The 19,356-nt window shown below is 46.6% G+C and overlaps 1 protein-coding gene across 2 annotated transcripts in view; it reads right to left on the reverse strand.

The window, feature by feature from the left end:
• Positions 1–4,130: 4,130 nt before the first annotated feature.
• Positions 4,131–19,356, reverse strand: part of SNX8 (sorting nexin 8) — a 36,920-nt gene continuing 21,694 nt past the window's right edge. For both annotated transcript variants that reach the window (XM_006112877.4, XM_075899597.1), the window contains exons 4-11: positions 12,260–12,381; positions 11,188–11,268; positions 9,997–10,157; positions 9,242–9,374; positions 7,774–7,842; positions 6,368–6,517; positions 5,537–5,686; positions 4,131–4,438 (exon numbers count right to left, since the gene is read on the reverse strand). In XM_006112877.4, coding sequence (XP_006112939.1) covers positions 4,325–4,438; positions 5,537–5,686; positions 6,368–6,517; positions 7,774–7,842; positions 9,242–9,374; positions 9,997–10,157; positions 11,188–11,268; positions 12,260–12,381 — 980 coding nt within the window. In that variant the 3' untranslated portion in view covers positions 4,131–4,324. The remainder of the gene's footprint in view (positions 4,439–5,536; positions 5,687–6,367; positions 6,518–7,773; positions 7,843–9,241; positions 9,375–9,996; positions 10,158–11,187; positions 11,269–12,259; positions 12,382–19,356) is intronic.

A 19,356-nucleotide genomic window follows, 5' to 3' on the forward strand; every position in this document is an offset into this window, starting at 1 on the left:
CCGTGCTGTCCCGCCCTCACCTGACCTGCTGGGGGGGGGGGGAGATTTTTATGGGGGGGAATCCTGGGAGGTTCGCGGGGAGAGGGCAGGCACCTCCCACAGCTCACACTCCCCCTCCTTCTCAACCTCTGTTTTCTGTTTCTCTCCATGTCCTTCTGCAGGTGGTGAGGGCCATCAACTTCCTCCTGCTGAAGAGGGTCATCCGAATGGGAGACCTGGATGCCACCGTGGCCAAAATGGCTATCCTGGGGTTCCCCAGCTGCAGCGTAGCAATAGATAGGACACACATCCCCATTTGAGCACCTGACCTGAACAGCCCACTTCAACAAAAAGAGCTACTTTGCCATGGTGCTGCAGGCCCTGGTCGACCACCATGGACACTTTACCGATGTATTTTTGTGGGGTGGTTGGGCAGGATACACAACACCTGCATCTTTAGAAACTCCAACCTGTACCATAGGCTGGAGGCGGGCACATTCTTCCCCCACCGGGAATGCGCCATTGGGGATGTGCAGATGCCACTATGCATCATGGAGGACGCGGCCTACTCCCTCATGCCATGGTTTACGAAGCCATACACTGGACACCTGGACCCCAGCAGGGAATAATTTGATGAACCGGGCTAGGAACCAGGTCGAGTGCGCCTCTGGCCATCGGAAGGTGCTCTTTCGTTATCTTCTGACCCGTCTGGACATGGGGGAGCACAACGTTGCTGAGGTGGTTGTGGCATGTTGTGTCCTCCACAACATTGTGGAGAGGAAGGGGGAGGCCTTCCTCCCGGGCTGCGGGGACAGACACCGGCTAAGTGGGCCATGCATTTGAGCAGCCCTGGACAGTTGCCATCCAGCAAGCCCATCAGGCCAGGGTGCTCATCTGGGAAGCCCTGAGGGAGAGATTATCGTAGGCACCCCAGTAACTGTCCCCAGGGCCTCCTAACAAGGGGCCCCTGCCCAACCCATCCCTTTCCTCCTTCCCCCACTTCCTAATAAAGGAGCCTATGTGCATGGCAACCAAACCAAACCAAACGTGCTTTATTTAACATGACTGAAAGGTAGGCAGGGGGAGGGGGGGGCTTATGTTTCCCAGGGATATCTGCCAGTGCCACCTCAGGTGCAGGGGCCTCGTTGGTCTAGTGAATGGGTGGGCGCGGGGAGCACAGGGACATAGCGAGCATGGGGAGGCAGGAGAGGGGGACATGGGGTCGTTGTGGGGGGCAAGAGGGGACACATGGGAAGCAGCATGCTGGCCATGAGATCTGCAAAGCGATCACAGTGCTCTGTGAACTGTTCCTAGGCATGCTGGCGCCACTCATAGTCGGAGTGGACTGTCTCAGCCAGCGTCCGCTGCATGTCCTCAATTACTGCCACATGAGCTGGTCCCAGGGCCTGGCACACCTTTGTGTCCCCCAAACTCTGACAGGTGGCATCGGTGGACTGGCTGGCCCCTCACTCCCGGCTGTGGAGAACACACAACAGGGAGAGGCAGTCAGTCATCCCTGCAGACACTGTTCCTGAGGCCCCAGGGAAGTGTGACGTCAGTGGTGGCAGAGGAACTGGGAGCAGCCTGGGCCTCCCTGTGAGCTGCACGCACAGGGGCGGCTCGCACCAATGTGTACGGATGTGGCTGCTGTCTCGCACTGGCAGGCAGTCCCCATAGTTTGTGCGGTACTCCTTGGGGTGCGTGAGGTCTGGTCTGCGCCCTTGTGGCTAGCCTACTCCCAGCCTGCGACCCCCACCACACCCTCCAGACAGGATGTGTGTGTCCTGCAGGATACCAGGCGTGCTCAGGGGCTGCCTGCTGCATCCATGTGCTACACAGTAACGTAACACGAGGTTGCACGTGCACAGAGCCCAGCACGATGTCCAGTCAGAGCAGCACGAGCGACACACTGTACGCACTTCCCCCTCCCGCCCCCTGCCCAACCGGCCCCCCCGCCCTCTGAGAGAGTGACAAAGACACAACTCACCTGAGGATCCTTCCCCGGCTTCTGAGGAGGCCTGGGAGACTTCCTGGCTGCCAGGCAGCGGCTCTAGGGACAGGGTGATGATGGGACTGGTCTCCTCATCCTCCGCTGGGGCAGCTGGCTGGCCCTCACGCTTGTGCTCCTGCTCTGGGTGCACGATGACAGGGCTCCCCAGGCCAGTGTCCACAATCATGGATGAGGTCTCCTCCTCGTCCACCAGGATGCAGTGCAGCTGGCTATAGTAGGGGCAGCTGTGGGGTCCTGCCCCCAAGCACTCGCCAGCACGCACGCAGGAGAGCCAGAGTTCTTTGACTTTACTCCAGACCTGCTCAAAGGTCCGGAGTGGGTGTCCGTGCTCTGCCAAGGCCCGTGCCATCCAGCCAAAGATCTCGGCGTTTCTCCTCCTTGCCCAGGGATCCTGCAGGGCCTCCTCTTGTCCCCACAGCTCTAAAAGGGCCTCGACCTCTGGCCCAGACAAGGAGGGTGCACACCTCTTGGTGCCCCTGGGTAGGTCCTGTGACCCCGAGGCTGCTCCCTATGAGGGCCAGGGGAATTGCAGGGGGCCTCAGGGGCAGACATGCCTTGTCCTGGCTGTGGCAGGGAGAACCGCGTGGAGAGATGCTGCAAGGTTGTGATCTGCTTCTTGACACGGGGCTTCTCCAAGGGGCCAGCACCTTTAAGGAGGGGCCAGGAGACAGGAACTATAGAGCTGTGATGAGTTTTCAGGAGTGTCCACCAGAGCATGTGTGTTTTTTCCTGGAGGCCAGTTCTTGCATAAAAACCCCCTGCTGCCCGTCCACACGTGCCTTTTTGCTCAAGCACTCTTGTTCAAAAAGGTTTATTCCTCGTGGGGAGAGGAATAACTCTTGCACAAAAAGTCCTCTCTTCTGACGCTTTACTGTACTTTTTCTTGCGCAAGAATAGGCTTGTAGTGTGGATGCTCCACAAGTTTTTGCACAAAAACTTTTGCAGCAGAAACTAGTCAACATTATATCTGAGAATCAGAATTCTAGAATTAGAGAAGTTGAATATACCCCCTATTAATAGTCAACTTGCCTAGAATAGGGAAATAATTATAGTCCAAATTAGACAGATTACTCTTCCTACTTAGCACATTTCCTTTTCACTCACTCAAAGTTTATTGCCTCTTTCACCTGAAGGAGTTTGCCTTCATCTTCAGTATATACGGTGCCAGAAACGAGTGGCACTGTGATATATACTGATGTACTAAATTTCGGTTCTGACCTGGATATGTATTAATTGAGAGTTAAACCAGAGGGAACATCAGCATTAGCCAATTTGGGCTCTCACAGGCAGTCATCCTCTGAGGATGCCTGTAACATAGGCACCCATGAGAGACTCCAGCCCTTCCAAGGAAAGTTAATCACCCTAGAGCTGCCCTGCTTCTACTGCATGAAAAGTTATTCCTATCTAGGGAGTGTATTATCATTTCAATCAACTATTTTCTACCCATGTGGCAAGCAGATTCCTGTAAGAAACACTGTTCAGCAAGGTCATCTGTGGCCATACGTTACTATGTATGAGCAAATATGCCCTGTGCCTTCCTGTGACACATGAGTTCAGCTCGCACACTGGAAAACATCACACCCACCCAACAGAGTTAGAGAGCCAACCAAGACATTTTTACCTGGTTTGTATGTGGATCTAGCAATATGAGATCAAACACCTAATGAACGAGCCTGGGGGGAGAGGGAGGCTACCCTTCAGCTCTTCCTATACACACATGCCTCTACTTTGGGTCCTTAGCTTAAACAGCAAGGAAACGTCATACATCCTGTGCATCTCAGCACTTTAAACATTGGCCAGTATATGTGTAAATAGCTGTAAGAGGGTAATTCATATGAGCGATGTGGGACTTCAGCAATAGCCAAACTGCAGGACTTGGAGTACCAAGCCTCTTTCAGTCCTTAGGCAGAGGGCCGCTAGGGCAATGAATCTGAGTCATGCCCTGTGGCACTTCAAAATAAAGAACAAAAATCAAGAGATTGTGTGTGTCTGTGTGTGTCTCTCTCTCTCTGTATGTGGTTCTGTTTCCAGTTTGTCCATAAGTCAGAGAGCAGCTCAAAGCAGCAGTATAAAAATAGCTGTTCGGAAGCTTCATTTTCTTGTTTGGAGATAGAGGTTACCAGTGCTTTTTTTGTTTAAAAAAAAAAAAAAAAGGTGCCGGTACTCCAGGGGAAAAGCTCTGTTCTTTCCAGGTAAGCTCTGACTTGAGGTGCCAGTACTGCGTCTGGAGGTGCCAGTACTGCATACTGGGCAGTACCATCACAAAAAAAGCACTGGAGGTTACATTTCTCTCTTGACCACACTTCAGCCTGGTCAGTGTCAGATCTCAGAGAGTTAACTGGAAAAGAAGTTGCCCTCCGGGGGTGACAATGGCGGTGTTGGCATATTGTGGGGTGCCACAAAGAGGCAGCTCAACTTTGGCTTCAGTTCATTCCAAACTTTACTCATCTGGAGAAGAGAAAGCAAAACAGCTTGATGGGTCACCATCTTGTCACACAACACACAAAGGACTGAGTAGTTCAAGGCAGCACTTAGCCCTGTTGGAGGTTGATCAAAAGCCAAATATTATATGAACAAACAGGCTACGTCTACACTGGCCCCTTTTCCGGAAGGGGCATGTAAATTTCACCAGTCGTCGTAGGGAAATCCGCGGGGGATTTAAATATCCCCCGCGGCATTTAAATAAAAATGTCCGCCGCTTTTTTCCGGCTTTTAAAAAAGAGCGTCTACACTGGCCCCGATCCTCCGGAAAAAGCGCCCTTTTCCAGAGGCTCTTATTCCTACTTCAAAGTAGGAATAAGAGCCTCTGGAAAAGGGCGCTTTTTCCGGAGGATCGGGGCCAGTGTAGACGCTCTTTTCCGGCTTTTTTAAAAGCCGGAAAAAAGCGGCGGACATTTTTATTTAAATGCCGCGGGGGATATTTAAATCCCCCGCGGATTTCCCTACGACGACTGGTGAAATTTACATGCCCCTTCCGGAAAAGGGGCCAGTGTAGACGAGCAGACAGTGAGTCCAGAGCATTCCCCCCCATCAATCTGCTGCTTTCATGTAGCTTTCCGAGGACCACGTCATCCTTACCAAAATAAGCAGGTAGGGAAGAGACAGAGTTTCAAAGGCTTGTTCAGAGGCCTCCACAGAATGTGTCTCCCCCTAACAAATACTTCCATACGCAATGCATAGAAACAAGTCTAAACCTCAGAAATGCTGAATGATTAATAGACATACATAAAAAGGGATCCTGTTTCTTGCTAAATACTTTCTGTTTAACACAAAGCAAAAAAGCAGATCCATGTAGCAAATATCCAACATCCACAAATAAATAGCCAGTCCACATTTCTCAGCCAACTCTAAAGCAAAAAAGTCACCCCGGGGAATGGAAGAACAGCAAAACACACACTCTCACTCACATTCTCTCTCACTTCCCCTGAGTTTGTCAGCATGACCTTCACAAGGACAGCCCTACTCTTTGAGAAAGAGGGAAAAACAAACTGCTCAACTACCTATTTTTATTTGGAGGAAGGGAGGCAAGATGACTGAAGAACTTACCTCTTTATGGCCCTGGATCTGGGAGTTTACAAAAGCCCCCAAGATGTGGGAAGTGAGAGGCAGGTAGATATGGATCAGCTGTGTCTCCTGGTGCAAGCAGTACAGAGAAAAATAATTCCGCAGCTCCATAGTCAGGATGGCATTCTCTTGCTGAGAGATGGAAAACCCAGTTAACCTCTTTGCTCAGAAGGGAGGTACAAGGGGGGGAGGGGGGAGGGTGATGAAATGCATCATTCCTCAGCATCTACTCATGCCAATAGAGCACAAGTCCCCTCTCTATCCCTGTTATTCAAGCATTTACCAAAATTAAAAAGCTGTCTTGTGCCTGTTTTGCTTGTCAGCAATTGGTGAAGTCACAGAACAAGCACCTTCCACCAGGCAGAAGGTACATTTCTGTACTTCCCAGACTCAGCTATATTGGACCATGTTGGTTTTGACACCAATCACCAGCAGTAGAACAAGTACACTTTCCTTGCAGCACAGCAGTTCATTTGAATATGACTAAGATTTATGGGTGACCCATAAGAACAGTCACACTGGGTCAGGCCAAAGGTCCATGTAGCCCAGTATCCTGTCTGCCAACAGTGGCCAATGCCAGATGCTCCAGAGGGAGTGAATAGAAACAGGTAATCAAGTGGTCCCTTTCCTGTTATCCATTTCCAGCCCCTGACAAACAAGCTGGGGACACCATTCCTACCCATTCTGGCTATAGGACAGTCCCCTTTCTACCTGTTCCAAAAACACTGATAAACCACAGCATGGCAGTATTAGGAAAAGTTTTCTATCTACCACACACGCTGCCCATCACTCCCACACAAACATCTGCCATACCTCCACAATTCGTGACTCCAGCTGTTCCACAGACTCCAGTTCCTTGTTTTGCACAGTGGCGCTCATCATCTGCTTCTTCATCATGCTGTACTTGTGCAAAGCTCGCTGGTGTTTATGCAATACTCCCTTCTCATGCCTCTCACACAGATCCTTCAGGAAGAAGGGAAACAACCAATACTTACCTCACATTAAAGACTAGATATTGGGGAGGGAGCCATGGACAAGCGTGGGGAAGAGAGAATGTGTATTTCTGAGGGTATGCCTCACTGCAGAGTTTTTCTAGAAAAACTGCTGTTTTTTCAGAAAAACTACTTATGTCCACACTGATATTGTGTTCTTTCAATAGAAAGTTGAAAGAAGGGAGGGGTTTTTCAGACAGCGGTAAGCCTCTTTCTACGAGGAAGAAGCCTTTTTCCAAAAAAGCTTTTTAGGAAAAAGGCATGTATGGACATGGAAAAAAGTGTTTTTTCTAAAGAGAAGGCCTCCAGGAAAAAGCACAGGTGCCTTGGTGGCCACTCCATCCACAGTAATCACAACGGAAATGCGAGATAGCATCCACATTGATTACGCTATCTTTTGAAAAAGCACATCGCTTTTTCATTGTGCTTTCGCTGTGTAGAGTCTCTCTTTCGAAAAAAGATTTTCTGGAAGATCTCTTCCAGAAAAGCTTTTTCTGAAAGAAGCTAGCAGTCTAGTCGTAGCCAGAGAGGTACACAGCTCAGAATGAGGGCATGAAAAGTGTCCCATGCAATTTCTAAAATGTGTTATTTCCAATAAAGCCTTTTTTTAAAAATCAGAAACAGAACTGCTCAGAACTGCAACAGAGGGTACAACAGGCAAGCTGAAGCTTCATATCTGCCAATGTACTCTGAACTTTACCAATACCAAACTTCCTAGCTATGTGTCCCTTTTCAATATAAAACACTGCTAATTAACTTCAGTGTTAGCTTGGAGTGCCCTGCCCCTCTTCAGGAAGTCTGCCAGCTGTGTTAAACTGTATTTAGAGGTTTTCTGCAAGGTGTCCAAGGAGTAGACTGAGATCATAAGACTAATTTCATGTGCATCTGAACAAAGGTCTTCATCCTGGCCCACTAATTCATGCTTTTCCTCTGTCTCTAAAACAGCTGACATATATAAAAGTTTAGCTGATTCCTACAAGTGAAGAAGATAGAAATCTTTAACTTCTTGCAAGGTCTGATGTCCACAAAACTTTTCATAAGCCCAGAGCAAATCAGTAATACTTCAGTGCTAGCTAAGGGTGAGAACCACTCCCCTTACTCAACACGCCAGTTTGCCTCTGAACTGGCTTTTCCAGCCCTTTTTCCATTCACTTAGAGCTACACCCTGTAAAAAGCCAAAAAATGTTCTGAACAATTTTTTCACTGGCAAAGAAACAGCACACTCACTTTATAGGACTGGAGTAAATCCAGGAAAAGGTTCAGCTTCTCCACCACATCACTCTCTTCCTGTTTTCCCTAGAAAATAAGAGACACGTACATTTCATATAAGCCTAGCAAGAGCTTATCCCAGTTCCTCAAACCCACCTAATAAGTTGCGTCTCCACAGTTATTTCCAGTGCACACATGCCATTACATAACTACAATAAGCAGTTCTCTCAAAGGGGCTGGAGATTTTAAGCTTGGACAGCAGATTGACCACAGAATTAACTGGAGCAGGAACAGCATTCTGATCAAATGACCCCTACAGCAAGAGGCTGGGGTCATGACTCCTCTAAGGTTTTCCAGACAGCTCTGGCTGGAACCTCTATACTCACAGAATTCCCCAGGCTTTCATCTTCCCTTATGAATTCCCCAGGCTTTCATCTTCCCTTCCAGGTAACCTATAAATACCAGCACTCCCCCCTTAGAATACTTAATGAAACAAAAGACAGAGCTGACAAAACACACTCTAAACTTCAGCACTTGCTTGTTTGTTCCTTATGTCCCATCTCCCTTCCTGTGTCATGCGAGGCTCTAGAAGTTCTTCTAGAACTTTAGGCTCCTTGGTGCCGAAACCTGATTTGATTTATTTGTAACGCGCCAAGAATATCTTTAGCACCATGGAATGATAGTTGTAAGTGATAGTTTATTTTCACTACCTTTTTGGACTGTTGTGTGTTTATATTATTCCAAGAGTAGTTATCACAGTGTGCTGTCTCAGCAGCAATAAGACCGCTTGTGTTCTGTCTGAATGAGTTTCAAGTAGTGTTTAACAAGCGGTTAAGATCACAACTTATTACAGAAACAGGTTCTGCTGGACTATATCCACCACACCATCTGAGCCAAGCAGAATGCAGGATTCTTGGATCACTTGAGACAGTTACTATTTATTCTTTTAAGCCTTTTTAAAAGTTCCACCCATCCGCCCGCCCCCAGTCTTTTTTCCTCTCCATTATGCCATACCTGGCCAGTTCAGCATGGCTTTGGGCTGCAAAGAAAGAGGGAGTAAGTTCTGGGGCAACCATGTCTAGAAGGCCTTTTAATCAAGAAGTGACACAAGGCAGAAAATACCTCTCTCGGGGTATGTCTAAACTGCACGGCTATTTCAGGATACTGGAGGTATCCCTAAATAGCTATTCCGCATCTACACAAGCCACCCATTATTTCAAAATATTTTTCGAAATAATGGAGCTCTATTTTGCCATCCCAGTAAACCTTGTTGCACGAGAGTTAAGGGATGGCTCGAAATAGTGCATTATTTCAAAATTTGGCGCTGTGTAGATGCGCCAAATTTCAAAACAAGCTATTTTGAAAAAGATTCACGATAAGATAGTCAATTTGAGCAGCTTATTTCTAGTTCAGGGTGCATCTACATAGTACCCTAAGTGCAGCAACTGCAATTATACAAGAGAAACAACATGGCAGAGGAACTCACCTGCTGTACAGCCTTGTCAGCTAGCAGTGCAAATTCGATGGACAGGCCTTTTAAAGCCTGTTTCAGAGTCCCCCACGTGCTATTGTTCAGAGCAGCCCAGGAGGGAAGTGGTGTAGTGTCTGAGCCCAAAGCACTGAGAGAGGAAAGCAGAGACAGTGAGTAGATCCCGCTAAGAAGCTAGGTTTGTCTGATAATTTTACCCATCCCAATAGTTACTGGAAGTTCCCCCTCTCAAAACTCACTAGCAGTCCCCTAAGAATCAGGAAGCAGTAAGTTTATATCTACTTTCCAGGGTTAGGTTAGCAGCACAGTGCAATGATAGCAGTTTGGATATGTGTCTGTAGATGAGCATATGCACACACAACAGAGAGAGAGAGAATGATGTGAACTGTGCACTAGCAAGCACATCAGTGTTTTAATTTAAAACAAAAATGCGGCGTGTGTGTACATATACAGCACGTAAAAGGGTGTGTGCATGTGCATGATCACACATCCATGTACTCAGGGACTGTACCACTTCATACAAGTGTAAATCAGCTCCAGAATATCAATGTATTGCCATTTTCTCTCCCTCACTTTGGGGAACACACCATATATTCTTCTTTCTGCAACCAGAAAAAGGGATCCTGGTTTGTGCCTTGCGTCTTTAGAAATACAGGCCTTATCCTCATAGATATTCTGCTGGTACAACTATTGCTCTCTTTAAAACACAAGAATATTCACAGAAGAGTACCCTAGAGGGAGCCCTAATCTACCTTAGCTCCTTTCCAAATATGAGAAGATCTGAGGCATTATCAATGGCTCGGGAAGCTATTCTTTCTGCACGGTCCCGCAGTTTGTAGAAGCTGTTGTAGATATTTCGGATAAGCTCTCGACTGGCAGCAAATTGGGTCTGGATGTCAGCTGGGAGGAAGTCCTAAGGCAGCAAAAGAGAGCTTAGTAATGGACCCAGTTACACGATAAGTCACAAGCAGAAAGATTAGGAGTACTTAGCCTGATAATACCTAAAATGGTTGTATGCTCTGAGAGGAGCCATTCAATATGGTATTGTGATATCCTGGGCGTATCAGTGACTCCCTGCCAGAACTTCTAACCGTAGCCCTGCAAACTCAACCAGGTATTACAAGCAGTTTCTTCTTGCTTGTTTTCATCAGTAAAACACTGTGCAACCGGAGCTTTGCTAACCATTCTACTGGTGATGCATGGGCACGATAAGATCCAGCTCAATGTCCCACAGCTGGATTTGTTCTGCAGCACTAACATCAGTAAAAGTATGACTGCCCCTTAGTGTCAAGCACTGTGAATGATATACACGCCGGGGGCAGGATTGCTGAGTAATAACGGTAATATCTTTATCATTTATTTGTCTTGCAATAGCACCCAGCAGCCCCAGTCACAAAACAGAGCCCTGCTATGCTAGAAGCTGTAAAGACCTTTTTTTAAAAAGAAAATTTAACCCTTCACTGGCTTCTTTATTTTCCCCTTACCCTAGGCTGAACTTCCACATAAGCAAGCATCTCAGGGGAGCAGTAATGTCAGGCTTGGCAAGAAAGAGACACAACTAGGGTACAGCAGCCTTAGACAAACAAAAAAATGGTGAGATTCATAGCTTCTCTCATAGAAAGAGGGGGATGATAATATAAAGGAAAAGGAAGCAACAGGATGAACATTCACACTGTGCACGTTGTTTATAGTTATTGAGGAATGTGCATTTGGATAAAGACTTCTCTCACTCTAATTGTGTGACATTTTACTACGTAGATCCAGACTGGACATACTGGGCCTGAAAATAACCAGCTATGTGTTTTGTTTTAAAGAAAATAGAAGTCAAAAGCAGCTCCATTACAGTCCTCTGCATAAATTGTTCCTTTCCTCTTCAATTACAGCCACTCTTTTTTACCCAGCAGATACAAGACCCTGTGCCCATGGGTCATAAAAAAAAATACCTTGGCCCGGGGAGCTAGTTGGCAAATCATGAACTCATCTCCCACTCCTTGGACCAGCTCCCTCAGCTTGTTCTGCACATCCTAGAAAAGAAAAAGAAACTGCCACCAGTCAACCAATCAAACCCATCAGGCAATTCACACAGTGACAACAAATGACTGTGTTTGAAATTTAACAATTTCAGTCCTGTTAAAACTTGAGCTTTCTTATGCTCTGAAGCAAGAATCCACAGTTGATGGTTACTTTTATTACATACTGAAAAGGTCCACCTTTTCATGGCATTTAAGTCTTCCTCCTTGAGGGACAAATCAACCTCTCATGGCAAAGGAGCATAAAAAAAAAAGTGATTCTGTATCCTGTGCTTATTTGTAGACCCCTGACCCACCTCTTTCTGTGAATTTCCAACTCCCATATCACCAAACATGGCAGATATAATAGGCCAGAGGAGGCTAAGCCTCTCCTGACATAGCTGTTGCTCACCTGCCCCCGGATGCCTGAGCCATGGTGGCCCCACCTGAATTCCACCTCTTCATGTCCATGTTCCAGCCCTTTCCTAAAGCCCCCACTGCCTGCCGCTGCCTGGTGAATCCCTCCTCTCCACCACCACCCCCAGAGGTCCCCATTGCCCATCCATATCATCCCTTCCTCTAAAATTTAAACATATCCAAATGTTAACCCTGCACCTCAAATGCGGCATTCGTCTGAGAAAGTTCCTCCTGTGCTAAAAAAAAAATTGGATTAGGAGACAGAAAAATACTCGAATAATGACATCATCGTTTCTTAACACTCCTCTGGTGAGATACCTTTCTGGGGAAGATCAGCAATAAGGAGTGGTATGACACATATTGCCACAGGAAAGAGCATTATTTTAAAGACCTCATACCTACAGCATTCTAGGGATGACAACACAACCCACCGTCCAGTAGCAGAGATACCCAGTGCAAAGGAAATGCTCCACTAGCCCCTTGTAGCCAGGATTACAATTGTGGGTATGATAAATGTGCAGGCAATAAGCAGCTCTAAACCCAGCAACTGTTTCCCAGTGCACATGTTGCATCATTAACAAGTACTCACCGAGCCACTAAAGGAGAGAAAGAGCTTCAGGAGCACATCTTCTGAGAAAGGAGGATGCCGAGCCACCAGATTAATGAAACGCTTTAGAGCCCGCCGCCTAGATTCTATGAATTCTCGGTCAGCTATAGAAGGAAACACAACATTGTGTTAATGCACTAGGCACTACAACAGGCTTAGGAAGAGAGACAGACACCATCAAGTCAAACTACTCTCTTGCATTTGCATCTGCAGCAAAATCCAAGAAAGCATCAGCTGCGCCATGCAACAGATCTGCTGGTTACACTGGTCTACTTGTTAGTTATCACAACACTGCAAACCCCCACTCCCTCAAATGGTCTGTTACAGCCTGTCCTCACTAAGGCTCCAGTTCTGCAAACCCTTCTGCTCCTATTTACCTCAATAGGATTACTCAGGTGAGTCAAATTAATCAAGTATGAATTTGCAGGATTGGAGCCCTAGTTGCAAATTCTTATGTACAGGGAGACAATAGCTACACTGGCACTTTAAGTCAAACTATTATCGGGGTAAAAATCAAACGCCGACTGGCATAAGTTTTCAGCCGCAGAAGTGCCATATATTAGAAGTGGTTTAATTAAGCCAACTGGAGAGCAGTCTTCTGTCACCACAGAGTGCTACATGGGAGACCATACAGGGGAGCAAGTGCAGCTGCTTCAAGGTCTATAGCAAGGGTGGGCAACAGTGTTCCCTCTAACATTTTCTATCCTTGGGCGGGTTGAAATTTCTTATATGCAAAACCAGTACTGTAGTAGTGTGTGCACCACTAGTACAAACAACACACATATCCACATACATTTTAAGCAGTCCATATGTGTGGAAGAAAATGTATTAAAACAAGACACCTGTGTCTAATTGCTGTGAAGTACCCATAGTGACTACAAAGGTAGGGAATTAGCCTTCTTCCACTCGAAGAATAGAAGCCCCAGAACACATGATTTCAGGGTTTGTAGATAGAGGCCTGTTTCATCCTACAAAATTACCATCACACCTGGTACTTGCTACTTCTGACTCATCAGAGCCAGAACTTTACCACATAGCAAAGATCTGGCCTTAGTGCAATACAGTTTACCATGTATAAATTAGTAACACAGGATTAAAAAATATAAGTTCAGAGTTTTAGATATTGGCAACACTCCAAAAAGATTCTGTTAAAAGAAACTTTTTTCTTATCTTAAGCCATTAACACCTATGTAAACTTTGTTTGAAATGCAACCATGCTAACATCCTCCTAGCCTGCGCACACACACTCTCCATGCAGGCTGCTTTCCCTACCCCCTCCAACCCAGCCTAACAGAGAGGACTGCAGCAAGTCCGGACACCCCAAACAAACTGCCTCCTGTCTCTACTTCACTGCACAGATGCCAGCACCTACCCATCTCCTCCTTCCTCCACCTACCCCATGCAGTTAGCCCTTACCTTCCTCTTCCCAGCCCAGGAGGCTTGAAGAGATTGCTCAGTTTCTACCTGTCTCCTCTAGTGAATGGGACTTTCCAAACTCTCCTCTCCTCTGACTTTCCCCCAATACCTCCCTCCAGCCACTCACTGCATCCTTATCTTGGCTGCTTCTCTCATCTGCTTTTCTGCTCTGGGAGCCATTCAGTTCAGCACGCAGCAGCATTTAGCTGCTGTTTACAGATGTCCCAATTCCCACTGGTCAGCTGAGCTCCCTGCCTGTGCGGGGCTCAGAAAATAGTTGCACAGCCACGCAGCTTAGACAGAACTTTGTTGAGCAATAATTTTTGAAGGGGATCACTTCACAAATTTCTGAAGTGACCCTAGGCTGCCCCAGAAGGGGAGAGGCCTGGGCAGAAGGGCGGGGCCAGGACCCTGACTGGCCCGGGGGTGGGGGAGCACGTAAAGTCTTTGCTCTGCTGCCCCCACCCTGCAAGGGGCACACAGCACCTAGAGTGAACCACCAGCTGTTTTGAACAGCTGGCAGTTCACTCTAGGCACTGCACATCCCTGGCACGGGGAGGAGACTTTGCACGCTCCCCCGTCTCAGGTCTCAATTGGCCTGGGGGTAGGGGAGTGACAGGGCGACTGCGGGTCAGATCAGTAGGGTTGGCAGGCAGGATCCGGCCCACAGCGGCTCTCTTGCCCACCCCTGGTCTACAGTGCAGACATAGCCAGAGTGTCTCTTCATGTTTACACTGCATCTGGCTCAATGGGACCCTTACCTTATGTGGAGCTTCTAGGCGCAACTACAATACAGATAATTTTATAAGCACCAGCTGTGAACTAAGGTCCTACTACGAAGTGAAACATCCCATACCTTAAAAAGATTATATGCAAAGCAAATTTAACATTTGTACTCTTTTTTGCTCCTTTACATTGTGGAAAGATGGCTTCAAAATCTTTTCTCCAGAAATACCTTTGTCCCATACCTTGTTTGGGTTGGGATTGGTTTGGTGTGGTGTGTTTTGTAATTTCAGACTACTGTCACATCCTTATCCAAGTCATTCAAATATCATGCCAAAGTCTTCCAGAAAGAAGTGAAGTCCAAAGCTGATATTTGTAAAGTTAAAACAAAAAAAAAAACAAAAAAAGGAGAAGCATTTTTTAAGGAGAAGAAAGAGTTGCAAAAAAAAATGACGTGGCCTTTTAAGTACACAAATAGCCTAATGACTCTAGGCCACAACATATTAGAATGGTCCCTGGCAATAGTTTCACATCATAAAGGGACAATGAAGAGCAGCACTGCCTTTTCCTTCCCAGTTCGCTTTTAACATGAGTTTATTGGCCATAAGCAGCCTCACAATGATCCTTACCCACCAAGCAATTTCCAGTTGCTCAGGTCACAAGTCCACTCTGATTCCCTAAGACCATGTGCTCTGCTAGTTTCCCTGTTTTAATAATCTAACTAGATATATCCGCCCCTGAAAACATGTAGTGAAAAAACAAGTACCAAGAAGAATTTTAACTGTAGTTTGTTCTGTTTCTTGTAAAGTGTTATAGTTCTTACTACCACTCATTTTCTGTGGAGGAAGACACTCAAGTCAAAGTCCATGGGACGGAAGGAGAGAATGGTGAAACGCCGCTCTGTTCAATTGCTCCAAGCGCTTCATCTAGTGGCTATGACTGCTACTCCCTCCCTTCCCCCAAACACACCTTATGGCTCATACACAACACTGGATAGAACTAGCAACAAGATTTTTTAAAAGAAAAATTTAAGATGGAAAAAAAATCAGATGGCAAATAACTTCCTATAATGTAAGATATGTTGGACTACAGCAGTGGTCACCAACCAGGAGAGCCCAATCTACTGGTAGATCTTGGAGCCTCTGACAGATGATCTTGACTGGCTAGGCCAAGAGGCTATAAAGTGCCAGGACTCCAACTGCCCCTCCCCCCGCCGCTACTCATCTCCTGCCCTTTGCCTTAGAGCTGCCCGTCCTCCTGGGGAGCCTCCTGCTTTCTAGCCTGGGAAAGGAGGGGTGTTCATATCAAGGTGCCTCCTCCCACTCTGCATCCTTTCTCCAAAAAGCAGAGAGGGGGCACAACAGGACTTGGGATGGAGTTTGCTGGCTGCTTTTGGGAGTGGTGCAGGGCCAAGGCAGGGGTGAGCCTGCCTTAGCCCCACTGCACCACCACCCAGGAGCCACCTGAGGTAAGCTGAGTCCAACTGGAGCCCACATCTTGAAACCTTACCACAGTCATGACCCCCCTCCTACAACCCAAGCCCCTGCCCTAGCCCCAAGCACTCCTGCATCCCAACTGCCTGTCCCAAGAGCAGCTCAGAGCCCCTCTCATACTTCAGATCCTTCAAAAAAGACCACAGCCAGCACCCCAACTCTCTGCCCCAGCCTGATGAATGTGAGGGTGGGAGGCAAGAGAGGGAGGATGGAGTGCCTGGAGGCGGGGCCTCAGAGAAGGGGCAGGAAAGAAGTGGGGCAAGGGACAGGAAGGAAGGGTATTTATATTTGAGGTAGATCTTAGATTGCACTTAAATTTAAAAAGTGATCTCGTGCTTAAAAAGGTTGGAGACCACTGGACCACAGAAGAGTATCCTATGGGGAGTGATGGAAGCTCCAACATTTGGTCCGTTTAAAAATACATAGAATAAAGCATGGGAAGATAGAATAGAGAATAATTCATACTAATATTGGGCTGGAAAAATAGATATTTTGCATTTCTTACTTCTATGTGATCTGTACTCACTGATCATTTTATTTAAGAGGATTTATCAGCAGTGCAATAGTGTTCATATTCAGTAGTGTTACCAGTAGTTCTTAGGTTTTAGCATCAACATTCCTCCATTATTAACAGAAGAAGTCACTCTTCTCACAAGTATTGTTTCAGGATGTAGGCCTGTGAATTCTCACAGACTGTGAAACCTCAAGAGCCAGTTTAAAAAAAACAACAACAACCCTGACATCTTACATTCTGCAGAAATTGGCAACATTACCAGACTAGCTCCAGAATCATCATTCTGGCCTGGTCTAGTTCTCTTTAATCCCTCCTCCAGATCTTTTCACTAATTTCTGATTCTTCTTTTCTATGGGATGATGTGGACTCCATGAATTAAATGAAAAATGTATTGGGAAATGTTAAGTTTAGCAATATTAGCAGAAGATGAGACAGTGAAAGGTTTGTTCTTTAGCATATAAAGCAGAAACAAAATTGTATAAAAGACTTATGTAACATTACACAATAAAAATAAAATGTAAATACAGAGTCAAGATATGTGACTAGAGAAAAATGTATGGAATGTAGTATGGATGTGTAGTCAGGCTTAGAGCATTTCACTATCCATAAGTATGCTGTAACCATTAGAATATGAATGCAATGACAACGAATCCAAAGCCATCATTCATCTTTTTAGTTTCTAGTTATTTCTAAAGTAGAACTAGACAATCTGTGTGTAAAGCAGAGCAAGAAAAAACTATCCTGAGAAGAAGGATGATCTCTCAGATAGGAAGATACCTTTTATATATGGACAGTTACTCAATTTGTGTGACCAGTATTGGTATAGAAAAGTCTCTGGGGGATATGCCACGTCCTGGAGAAGCTATTTACTTAGAGCAGGAGTCTTACCTTGGGGCCAGTGCCAGTCCTAAAATCCTCCTAGCAGGCCAGCATGCACCCCCCTCTGGCAGGGCTCCAGGATGGGTCGGAGTCTCTGTGCATCCCCCCCCCCCCCCCCCACACCAGCTTCGCATACTGTCCCCAGGCAATTTGAAACCCTACAGGGGCCACCATCACCACCACCGGCAGCGCAGCAGGGCTAGAGTGACTTCTGGCTATTAGCCCCATGCCACTACTGGCACATCCCTGTGGCCCTGGGGAGGTATGAGCAGAACCATCCTGTCCATAGGTGTAAGCTGTGATGTTAAATTAACCAGTTATCTGTGATGCCAACTCTACTGATTTGATCACAAGCTTCCTGATAACTGGTTCCCCCACCCCACCCCGGAAAGCCATAGCCACATTATTAGAATTAAACCATATCTGAGAACTTCACTACCTGATGCCTCCTGAACCACTATCAACTGTACTCACTCTGCCTTAGCAGATTATGCTTGTTTATTGGTATATGGTATTAGAGGAAGAGAATCCCAGCCTTTTTCTTTTAAAACAAAGACTTTAGGTCTCACGGTTTGTGGAGAAAAGCTAGAAAATGTGCCCTGAGTTCCGCCAAAGACCTCAAACACCAGATGCCAAATAAAAAAATCTCCAAGTGTATTTTTCATCTGTGATTTCAAGAAGTCAATCTCTTTTTGATAGTGTGGGGGCTGATTCATGAGTTTTAAACTCTTGTGATTGGCAATACAGCACGTGCAAGTTTATAGTGTCTCCCCTTTTGCCCAGGAGCCCACCCAGACACTAGGATCCTACAAAAGACATGAAACTGCATCCTCACCCTGACACCCCCATTCTTGCACTGGGATGCCTCTTCCCTCCTGCCCCCCGCTAACATCCCACGCCCTCAGACTGGGAACCTGCCTCTCCTCCTCCCCCATTAACATCCACATCCTCACACTGGGATACCCTGCCTGGGGTAACTGAAAATGAAACCCACTGGCCCCACCCTGCTGGCTGCAGAAGCACATCAACTTGGGCAGCTCCCTAGCTAGCATGGTTCACATTGCAGAAGCAGCTAGCGCGGCTTCCTGAACTGAACAGCATCCTATATGGCTGGAACTATGTGGTCGCTGGGGGTGTAGGTGCTGCTGGAACTTGTGTGTGCGGGTGAGTCCCTACGCGCTGCCTGTCCCCTCATGCTCTCCCCAAGGGCCAACAGTTGCATAGGCCTGACTAAGTAACTTTTAAATTATGTTGCCAGCCAGATTGGGTAAGTGCTAGGATCATAGATGGCCCACAAGCTGGAAGTCTGAGACCCAACATAGAGTCTCTGTGCTTGTAAACAGAGGCCATAAGCTTGAACAAAGAAAAGTTGAAGTAAGGGATTCACACTGCAGGGTGTAAACTTTTTTTTTTTTTTTTTTTTTTTTTTTACACACTCATTTCTCCTGGAGCATTTAAGCCCTTTCATAGGAAAATTATTTTTCCCCACTTTCCATCTCTACGGTTCTCCCACCACAGAAAAGAGAAGGGGTGTCTACATAGGATTGTCAGGTGTCCAGTTTTCGCCTGGACAGTCCAGTATTTGTGGCCCCTGTCCGGTTAAAAAAAAAACAAAACCAGAAAATAGATATCTTGTGTTTTTCCTCATATGGAAGGCCGGAGTGGGGGGGATTTAAAGGCACAGTGACTTTTTTTTTTTTGCACTCAACCAATTTCCCCTCCCCCCGCCCACCATGTTTGGGATTTTTTGTGAAGGTATCTGGCAAGCCTATGTCTACAGCATCTTTCATACTCAGAGCACTTCATAAAGTGCTGTGTCACAGCACATCCTGCAGCTGCTTCACGTATGTTTCAGTAGCCATTCCACACTCTCCAATATGCACCAGCACCATGGACATTATAAGCTACCTTACTGGGGAAGAAATAGCTGACTCTATCCCACTCTGAGGCTAGCCTTATGCTTTTCATGAATGCCACAGAATTTTCAACTTACACTGGAGAGCTAGCAGTGGGTCTTTACAGTAATGGCTTACTGAAAAGGACTCCCAGCGGTG

Source organism: Pelodiscus sinensis, chromosome 16 (assembly GCF_049634645.1).
Source record: "Pelodiscus sinensis isolate JC-2024 chromosome 16, ASM4963464v1, whole genome shotgun sequence".
In the NCBI taxonomy this organism is placed as follows: Eukaryota; Metazoa; Chordata; order Testudines; family Trionychidae; genus Pelodiscus; species Pelodiscus sinensis.